Source organism: Aethina tumida, chromosome 5, assembly GCF_024364675.1.
Source record: "Aethina tumida isolate Nest 87 chromosome 5, icAetTumi1.1, whole genome shotgun sequence".
Lineage (NCBI taxonomy): Eukaryota > Metazoa > Arthropoda > Insecta > Coleoptera > Nitidulidae > Aethina > Aethina tumida.
Genome location: NC_065439.1, coordinates 11,778,340 through 11,787,934, shown reverse-complemented (window position 1 = coordinate 11,787,934; position 9,595 = coordinate 11,778,340). Strand labels below are relative to the sequence as shown.

Genomic DNA, 9,595 nt, shown 5'->3' with positions numbered 1-9,595 from the left:
CGTTATCCATCTGGGTTGTGATCTTTAGGATCGGTACCCGGGGGGGTTTTCTGTCTCTGACTTTCCCCTTATAAAAAAATATAAAAAAAAGCTATTGAAATGGTAAAATCGCAGCTTTTTTATAAAATGAAAATAAAAATCATTTCGTCAAGCACAAATATCTGCATTAAAATAAAAATTTTACATAATATAATACATAATAATGGTAATAATAATTGTATTACGTATTACATATTTTATAGGTTTCAAAATGTTATTTTTGATAAATAGTGTATTTTAGCAGTATCTTTTGTAACATCTAGCTTAACTCATACGTACATGACATATACACAGTTATAACTTTCTATGTATGTATTTTATATAATAACTTGAAGTCTTGATAACTCGAATTTTTTTTAGGCAAATCATAGTTCGAGTTATCGAAGTTCGATTGTGTATAAATTTGTAACTTTAATATCTATTTTAAAATGCAACTACCTAGATATTTTTACATAATCAAATAAGAAATTAAAAAGTCTTTCGATTACTAATCAGTCCCTCCCATAACTAAAGTTAACAAATTCCCCAACTATTTAACTTCACCATATATAAAACTAATACACCACAAACACTGACGAGGCTTCATCCGAATCTCCTTTGGTAAAAAAAACACTTTCTGCGATCATTTGGGATGTAATTCACCTTAAAAATTCAAAATTGTTTAGAAACAAGTATATTTTAAATTTAAATAACGACTGGAATCGTCCGATAGGTTTGATGGAATATGCCGTACGTGAAAGAAGTGACGAAAATTTTGACCAGGCCATATATCTAGTTAGATGACAAAAGATAGTTGGATAGTTGTGTGTGTCAAGGTCCGAGGAAGGAATCGATTGACCTGATTTGGCGACGAGCTGTTACTAAATTTTTCAAAGTACATAGAGTGTGTGCACGGATTACGCAAACCGTCCGCCTTCAATGTCAGACGGCGTGTGTAAAGGTGGCCCACCGATACTTTCATTAGAACATGACGGATCCGGCGTCGATCGATTTTCGTTTTCCATTTTTAATTTTTTCGATCGGCTTTATCGCTAATTACGGAGACAGCCGTGACCGTGTTTAAACTGAATCGAAGAATTAAAGGTCGAATCAAAATCCGACGTTTGAATATCAAGAGATTGTTGCAATAATGTCAATCAAGAATTCTTGTCGCTTTTTTGATTTTTAATTTAAGAACAAAAAAATAATGATTTGCGACAGCTGAAATCGAAAAACACTTAAAAAAACAAATGTATTCAGAGATTATTCGTAATTATATTAGAATGTAATTTATTAATTCAATGTAGTCAAAATAAAATGATAATATTAAATAAATATGTTATTCGCAGTGATAATTAATACAGTACCTTGAATTTAATTAGCTTCGGCGTTGTTGAACTTTATTGAACTTTTAGCTTGAAGACAAAATTAATTTAATTCAATTTTTATCAAGTCAACTTTTAACTTATAACCATTTAAATTTTTATTCGGTCTGTTCATCAAATTTTACATATGTCTTAATAAATTTAATTAACACTATCAATTCCACTATGAATTATTTAACAGGTGTTTTATTGTTTCCGTTTTCGTCAACGAATATATTTATAAATTATTTAACCCTCCCAAATTTTATTTGAAACCCCCGCCATGAATTTAGTGTGTTTCACATTCACCCTTTCGTTATTGTGTTAGTTAATTCCTCGCACACAAAAACCATGGTAAAATAAATCCCAATAAATAACTAATTTTAAGTTCAGACACGTTTCTGCATGTTTTTATAATATTGCCATTATCGTAGACGATTCGAACGTTTACGAATTTTGTTAAGTTAGGTTATGTATATTTGCATATCGAATAGTAGGCGAAAGTAAAAATTTTGTCAGGTTTAATACGCCCAGCGCCACCTTGTGGCAAGTCTAGTAATATAGACGACAACCAAAACAGGAAACTATATTTTTACGAAATATATAGAGAGATGGCTCTGTATTAATTTCTAATTTAAACACATACTTCTAGTATGCGGTAGTACTATTTTTTTTTAAAATACTTAAACCACTCTCTAAACAGATCTAAACAATAGAAACATATCTAAGCAACCAATATTCAATATATGAATTCTAATTGAGTATTTATTTTCTAGAATGATTGTAGCCACCTCATAAAAATCAGCAATTTCAAAAACGAAGAATCCGTCTCCTACCCAATAATAAAACTTATCGGAACGATAGACCAAGAAGGCTCTCCGACTTGTCTAGTCGTAGACGAATACGTCCGTCTCACTAACAACAATACCTCATCGAAACGTGCTAAAATCATCAACAACAAATTCAAATTTATTCTCGAACTTCAACACGGCCAAAACGAATTAAGCTTGACCTACTGTTCAAAATCCGTCAGGTTTATTTTGAATTATCAAGACAATAAGTCCGTCTATAGTGTCCAACCTTTGTACATAGTTTGCCAAGGACACGACGGAAAATTTCAAGCGCCCAAACAGGAGAACAACACCATCGAAAGCGCATGCAAAAGAATATTGTTGGCATCGAAACTCCTGCAGTGCGTCACTGCAGAGAAACTCTACGAGAACAACTTGGGAAGGAAAACTTTCAAGCTCCAGCCACAATGCGACGTCTTCCAAAGCGGTTTGAACTATCTGGAGGCTAGGAAAATGACTGGCGAACAACTGTGGGAGCATTTCGGCAGGGAGATCATGAACTCCTCAATCGGCGACACCAAGAAGAAGTATCTCGCCTTCTTGTCATGCAGTTGGTATAATGGAGACCAGTACAATTCGTCGTTGAAAACCCACGACGACCTGGTGCGAATAACTGATGGATATGTCGCACTAGGTGGTGGAGGTTTGGCCCTTTTCGGCACCGCCTGTTTGCACACTTGGCCAGAACGTTTTGAGGATGTTGTCGATAAGTTTGAGGATGCAACTCCCGTTGATAGGATTCAATTTTTAGATGACAGTTGTTATAGGTGATTTATTTTATATTCTTCCATATTGACACAGAATTTATTAAATTAAATGTAAAAAGATGAATTTCAGAAGATAGATAAGATATACGCTCCTCAAAATAATAAACTTTTAATATATCGAAGCATTATAGTTTACACGTCCATATCTTCGATATATGTGAATTTTAATTGCAATATGTTGATGATAAAATTCAACGTGATGTATAAAACTAATGTATAGGGATGAATACAAGAAGTTGGAACAAATACATTCTTCCTAATAATAATTTATAACAATATTATTCAACTCACGTACGATAAATTGTGTGGCAATATGATCAATCATCACATTAATTAAAACCAGCTTTTGATTGCCTTCTCTAAATATAAATAATACAGTATAAAGAAAATAAAAAAGATGTTTTTATAGAGGAACATACGGAGCGTGTTTCTCAACAACTTTGGGTTCGGTTTTGCACGAACTGTACCACACATTCAACCTGGGCCACACGAAAGAAGGAATTATGGGCCGAGGATTCGACGACATCTACAAAGTGTTCACGGTAATCGAAGGCAATTCGTCTAAGGACATTTCCAAAGCTTACCAGAACAAAATCGAATTCAAGGAGGAATTCGAATCAGAAAAATTATCGGAGAGGCTCAAGAAAGAGACGAAAAAGAAGGACTTCAGTATTATTATGAAATACGATGAGACTGATGATACACATCTCAACAAAAGCTGTGCTGTATTACTATTTTATCATAGGTACTTTTAAATAACAATAAAACACAACAAAACATGTTTCTAATATTTTTAGGTGGTTCAACACGAATCAGGACGAATCGGGCAAATACAAATTGACCTACGACCCATTGTCGAAATTTATCAAGTCAACAGCAGGAATCAGAGTGATCGAAATTAGGGACCAGAAAAACGAAACCGTCTTAATGGATTGGACTTACGAGGGGAAGATATTTAAGACGTTCTTCACGTTGCAAGAGTGTCCGATAGACGTGTGCGATTCAAATTTTCTTTTAGTCGTTGAAGACTCGCACGGGAACGTTTTGAAAGAAAATATCTAAATGTTTTTCAATATTGGGTAGTCGACAAAATTATATACGAAGATGTTTGAATAAAAAACTTACGTTTTATTCTTCTTCTTCAACGGAGTGATTTTAGGAGTAGGTTCAACTCTTCCTCGTTATTTGCTTATTTGCAGAATTAAATACATTAAAATACTGTTTTCAATACGATTTTATTGGTTTAGAAACATAGAAAAATATATTTTTGAGATGAGATTAGCTTTAGCTCGTTAAAACGTCTTAATACATATATAATATACATCGTTCAATATTTCTTCTACTTGTATGTAGATATTTTCAATAAATTAATGATACACAAATCCAGCACATTTTATTAACTAACTTTGTACTTAAAAGTGTCCAAATTTTTACACTTCATAATCCTGAAATAAGCAGCCTGTTGCAATGCCGTATATTTCAGAGCCAGATAGCCAAAAATCAGCTGCAAGCACAGCAGCAAACACATCAAACCTTGCGCCACCACTTCTACAACGTTCAATCCGAAAAACGGATTAAGTAGTAGAAACATTTGCAGTGGAAACTGCAATAAAACCGACAACATCCAAAAACCTGCCAGTTCAGGAACCTAAAACAATTAATTATTAGTACGTTTGCCTTGTTGATTGTAATATCTCCACTTTATCCTTTAGGTTCCCTTCGTATCCCAAATACAGTCTTAGTACTTCTATTGCGAAAATTGTTACGATGATTGTTATTATTATGAATTTATATAATTCCGTGTATAATTGAAACTGCAAATAGATAATAAATTAAAGGAAATTGTGCGGCTTTGGTAGTACCAACATTTTCGTTAAGAAAAAGTATTATCAGAATACACCACAAAGGTGCAAATATCACGTTGAAGTAAAGGGACATTTGCAAAGGCAAATTCGACATTACTTCGTACCCTGAAATAGTTATAAATTAATTGAAAAATTTTCAACAAAAATAACGCTCACCATATAATTCTTCGTCGATTTTCTTAGAAATACCGGGGAAAACATTTTCGGAAACGGCAGTAACTGTGCCTTTCCAATCCATGTTTTCAGCTAACTGCACTTTCTAAACACAGAACACAAATAAACAAGAGGCGTTCTAAAATTTGTTTGTATCAGAGAGAATTCCATGGTAACACAAACAAACCACCACATGAATCGATTACGTAAGAAATCTGATATAGTTATTTATTGTTAGACAATACTTACATTTTTCTGATATTCGCACATATAAACTGATTAGATTAGTTATCAAATAGATAAGAATGACATTTTTGACGTAATGTAACTATTTTGCGTGTGAAAACCATCTACTAAATATGGATATTACGACATTAAATCAGTAAGTTGTTTTCTTGTAAACAGGAATAAATTAATTATAATGTTTATCAAGCATACAAAATAATAAATCGTTGCCATTTCTTTGTAGGGCAGAAGAAATAATTACAAACCATCACGAGAATAAAAACATACTGAAAGAAATTGAGGAATTCGTAATACAATGGCCGTTTCAATCGACAGACAGTTTTGCCTTGATGAACAACGACATAAACAACCTGATCAACAAACTGATTCAATTATTTTCACCAAATCGTAATGACATCCAAATCCGGAACGCTTTTCACTGGTATGTAAAACAAGAATTTGATGTAAAGTGTTTTTAAAGTCACCTTTTCCAGTGTCGTGTTCAATAAAATGAACGCGTTCATACTCAACTATTTAAAGGAAGCATATTTAAAAGAAGACTCGTTGTTGTTCGAGAAGTGCAAACGATTATCTATAAACAACGTTTCACTAATGCAACTCGGATCGAAAGAGGAATACGCCATTAAATTTCCTGCCGCTGTAAACGTTTAAAGATATATAGTTAATACAAAACAGATACGGATGTTTTTTTAGGTGGTCGAATTGTCGATTTTAGAAGAATACACTAGTCCCTTGCAAAAATTGAACTGCCTGTGCATTACTTTTGATGTGTTGTATGCCGAATTGAAGTCAGTTCTGGTGTCCATGATCTCAAAATATTCAGGTACACATTGCAGTGCAATATTCTGTAAAAGTTTCGTCTAACTTCAGTTTGTAGATAAAGATAATGATATTCCTATAATTAACAACGACGAAATTTACCCGGCGTTGTTAATGGTGATAATTAAATCAAAGCCAATGTATTTTATGAGCAATTTAGAATACATCAAAATCTTTGGCCCAGATTTATCTAATGACCATGTAAAAAGGTGCGATTTTTTTTTGTCTTGTGTCTTCTCTAATCGTTTCTGTTTCAGGCAAATTCTAGAAACGTTCGACAAAGCTGCAATAAAATTGTACAACTTAGACGAGACTGCAACTCTAAATAAGTGTTGTGACAAACTGGAGGACAGTTTGAATCTAGCCCAATTGATGGGGTTTCAAGAGAAAATACAAAATTTTCCCAATCAAACTGTTGACTTTTTACACGAAAAACGAAAAGAGTACAACGACCAAATCGAAGCCAGCTTAAGTCAGCATTTATGTTGATCTAAATGGCTAAAAATTAATTTATTAAATATATTAATGTTAATAGTCTTTAGGTACAAATTTATGAATGTGATAAAACTGTAGGTTTTCCTTTGAAATACTCTTTGTAATTTTACAAATAAAGTAATAAAACAAAAAATAATTAACGTGTTTTGTAACTAAAGAACTAATTTTAACAAAAAAAAAATAAATAAATACTTCGAGTGCTTAATTATAGTAACTTATTAAAATGTAGTAAACTGTACCATTAAAATTGGATGTCAGTATATATTATATAATATTTATGAATTTTTATGTTATAAATGTGTTGGAGGAAATGGTCAAATTAGTTCAAGGACTGTGGAAAAAGGTTAGTGGATGTTTTTTTTTTTGGACTGAAGACTTCCAAAACACTGGACTATAGAACCGTGTGGATGGGTAGTTTTCAATGATTATCATGAACATTAGAAATCGGGATATCCAAATTTTTATTTTTCCTCCCACTTTGACAAACTTTTGTCAATTGTAAAGCATGAAAATATGTATTTGTGGACAAAATGTCACATTTTTTTAAAATAAAACTAAAACCAACAGAGTAACTTTGTAGGTATGAAAATTGAAGAAATCATATTATCAATTTTTTTTATAAAAAATCTAACTACACTACGGATTAAACACCTCTAGATTAAGTATAATTTTGTGACAAAATTAAAAATAGTATTCTGCATATGATTTTATTTTTTTATCAAGTAGGGTAGGGAATAAATTGTCAAAAATAATAGAACTTAACTTATTTTTCAACAAAATTGGAATATACTAATTACTTATACAAATTTGATTTGCTTCCACCAATCCATCGTTTAATTTAATGTATTTATTTTGCATATGTTTGTTGTAGAATTATCCCAGAGTAATTGAAGAAAGTGTACTGAATTGAATGGTGAATTGGTGGAAGCAAATATAATTCGAGTATCAGTTTTAGTAGAAGTGTAATATTATTATAATCTATAGTTTGCTATTCCAATATTGTTGAAAAATAAAATAATTTATGCTCTTATAGACAGGTTATTCCTTAGCCTAGTTTAGGTTTAAAAAAATAAATTCATAAATATACTTAATTTTTATATTTTTCACAGAATTATAAATATGCGTAATTTTTTTTGATATTTGGTATATACCCTTTTCAGGGGGAGTTTAATCTAGTGGTGTAGTAATGTCAATTTTCATGTCTAATTAAATTATCCAGTAGTTTTGTACATATTTTTATGTTTTACAATAGAACAAATTTTTTATCAAAATACGATAAAAAATACAAATTTTATGCCTGTTCCCCTTTCAAATGGGCCACACTGTATAATGAGGATTATTATCTGCTTCTGGTGAAGGCTCCTTCATTGGATAGAAGGACCAATTTATGTACAGTCATTACCAACTTTGGTCGAGTTTCGCTTATGGTCTGAATATGAGAACTCGGTTTTGAGAGAGAATTATGCTCCAATAATATACTTATATAAGTGAGACAACAAATTATCTGTCTTGGTGGGCTGTCCTCAATTAACTCCAAATTCAATGAATATATATTTTTTACAAGTATTTTTAAAGTAAACCTCTTATAAGATAAAGTAACCTAATAAATAATAATATTTATATAAGATTTATATAAGATAAAATACATCATAAAGTTACATTTTTACTTGTTAGTCCATCAAATTTTCTAAAATCGAATAAAAGAATAACTATTTCTCTTATTTTATTTATTTTACATGATATTTCTAATATTTTATTGATTTTATCTCAATTCTATTAACATTAACAAATAACTAGTCATTGTTTTAATTTAAAGAACAGATTTAAATTTAAAATCCAAAATTAATACTACAGGGATTTATCTGCTTCCACTTAATGCAGAAACAACGTTGTTAATAAATGAGTTTTAACATGACATCAACCTTATAGAAAACATGTGGTATCAAGTTTATCACTAATCTCTTCATAGCAATTCAAGTCTAGAAAATCTTAGACAAATATTTGCCTAGTTTCATTCTTAAGCTCAATAAAATTATATTTAAACATTATATTATAATTTTAATGTGAAAATAAAATTATTTGATTTTAATTTATTAAATTGAACATATTGATGATCATGATTAATTTAGTTGTACATAAATTTAGAAATATAAAGGTTAATATTTCTACCAAATTGAAGCCAGCCTAAGTCAGCATTTATGTTGACCAAAACTTGGATGTCTAAAAATTAATTTATTAGTTATATTAATACCCTTTGTAATTTTACTAATAAAGTAATAAAACAAAAATTAATTAACTTGTTTTGCAATTAAAAAGATAATTCTAACAAGAAAAACTTTTTATGTTATAAATGAGTACAATGGAAGAAAATGGTGAAATTAATTCAAAAACTTTTAATTTTTCCTCCCACTGATAAACTTTTTTCAATTGTAAAGCAGGAAAATATTCATTTGTGGACAAAATGTCACGTTTTTTTAAATAAAACCAAATCCTACAGAATTGAAAACATCGGAATAATTTAGTTGTACATAAATTTAGAAATATTAAGGTTAATATTTCTATTTCATATATGTGTAGCTTGAATAAATGTTTACAATGAGTAATATTATTAGGATTATGAGTAATAGTAGTTTTTATTATTTTAATTTTGAATCCAATTTAAAACAATATTGTTAAGAAATGTGTTTTAACATGACAACACAAATTGGAAATTGTAAGTAATTAGTATAAATATCAGAGCATTCATAATTTGACTTGGCCGTCTTAAACTCCAGACATCAACCTTTGAGAAAACATGTGGTTTCAAGTGTGTCATTAATCTCTTTACAGCAATTCAAGCCTGGAAAAACTTTACATGTCATGTGTTATATTCCGAAATTGGTGGAGAGATACATCGAAATTATTGTATAAAACAAATTGATTATAATATAAATTAGTGGCAAATTAAATGTTACCAGAAAAATATATGTAACATTTCAGAAGATAAGAAAACAGTATAAAATAATGGTAAATTTAAA

At 30.4% G+C, this 9,595-nt stretch overlaps 3 protein-coding genes across 3 annotated transcripts; 2 read left to right on the top strand and 1 right to left on the bottom strand.

The window, feature by feature from the left end:
- Positions 1-1,691: 1,691 nt before the first annotated feature.
- LOC109593894 (uncharacterized) lies at positions 1,692-4,384 on the top strand. The gene is made up of 4 exons (XM_020009023.2): positions 1,692-1,736; positions 2,159-3,000; positions 3,410-3,745; positions 3,798-4,384. Exons 1-4 carry the CDS (start codon positions 1,734-1,736, stop codon positions 4,060-4,062), a joined length of 1,446 nt encoding a protein of 481 aa, XP_019864582.2. The 5' UTR covers positions 1,692-1,733; the 3' UTR covers positions 4,063-4,384.
- LOC109593895 (transmembrane protein 17-like) lies at positions 4,377-5,156 on the bottom strand. The gene is made up of 4 exons (XM_020009024.2): positions 5,022-5,156; positions 4,867-4,970; positions 4,701-4,814; positions 4,377-4,648 (listed from the first exon to the last, which is right to left on the bottom strand). The coding sequence occupies exons 1-4, from the start codon at positions 5,101-5,103 to the stop codon at positions 4,397-4,399; spliced, it is 552 nt and encodes a 183-aa protein (XP_019864583.1). The 5' UTR covers positions 5,104-5,156; the 3' UTR covers positions 4,377-4,396.
- A 187-nt stretch (positions 5,157-5,343) lies between these two features.
- LOC109593893 (uncharacterized) lies at positions 5,344-6,714 on the top strand. The gene is made up of 6 exons (XM_020009022.2): positions 5,344-5,400; positions 5,488-5,685; positions 5,738-5,903; positions 5,958-6,087; positions 6,142-6,292; positions 6,341-6,714. The coding sequence occupies exons 1-6, from the start codon at positions 5,378-5,380 to the stop codon at positions 6,570-6,572; spliced, it is 900 nt and encodes a 299-aa protein (XP_019864581.2). The 5' UTR covers positions 5,344-5,377; the 3' UTR covers positions 6,573-6,714.
- Positions 6,715-9,595: the final 2,881 nt, after the last annotated feature.

Bases quoted from the DNA above. Each gene is read 5' to 3' on its own strand.
- LOC109593894 (XM_020009023.2), top strand. The intron at 3,001-3,409 runs GTGATTTATTTT...ATGTTTTTATAG, and splicing joins TTAGATGACAGTTGTTATAG to AGGAACATACGGAGCGTGTT. The intron at 3,746-3,797 runs GTACTTTTAAAT...TAATATTTTTAG, and splicing joins GTATTACTATTTTATCATAG to GTGGTTCAACACGAATCAGG.
- LOC109593895 (XM_020009024.2), bottom strand. From the start codon at position 5,103: ATGGATTGGAAAGGCACAGTTACTGCCGTTTCCGAAAATGTTTTCCCC. The intron at 4,815-4,866 runs GTTGGTACTACC...ATCTATTTGCAG, and splicing joins TACTTTTTCTTAACGAAAAT to TTTCAATTATACACGGAATT. The intron at 4,649-4,700 runs GTGGAGATATTA...TAATTGTTTTAG, and splicing joins AAGGGAACCTAAAGGATAAA to GTTCCTGAACTGGCAGGTTT.
- LOC109593893 (XM_020009022.2), top strand. From the start codon at position 5,378: ATGGATATTACGACATTAAATCA. The intron at 5,904-5,957 runs GTAAACGTTTAA...ATGTTTTTTTAG, and splicing joins CCATTAAATTTCCTGCCGCT to GTGGTCGAATTGTCGATTTT. The intron at 6,293-6,340 runs GTGCGATTTTTT...TTTCTGTTTCAG, and splicing joins TCTAATGACCATGTAAAAAG to GCAAATTCTAGAAACGTTCG.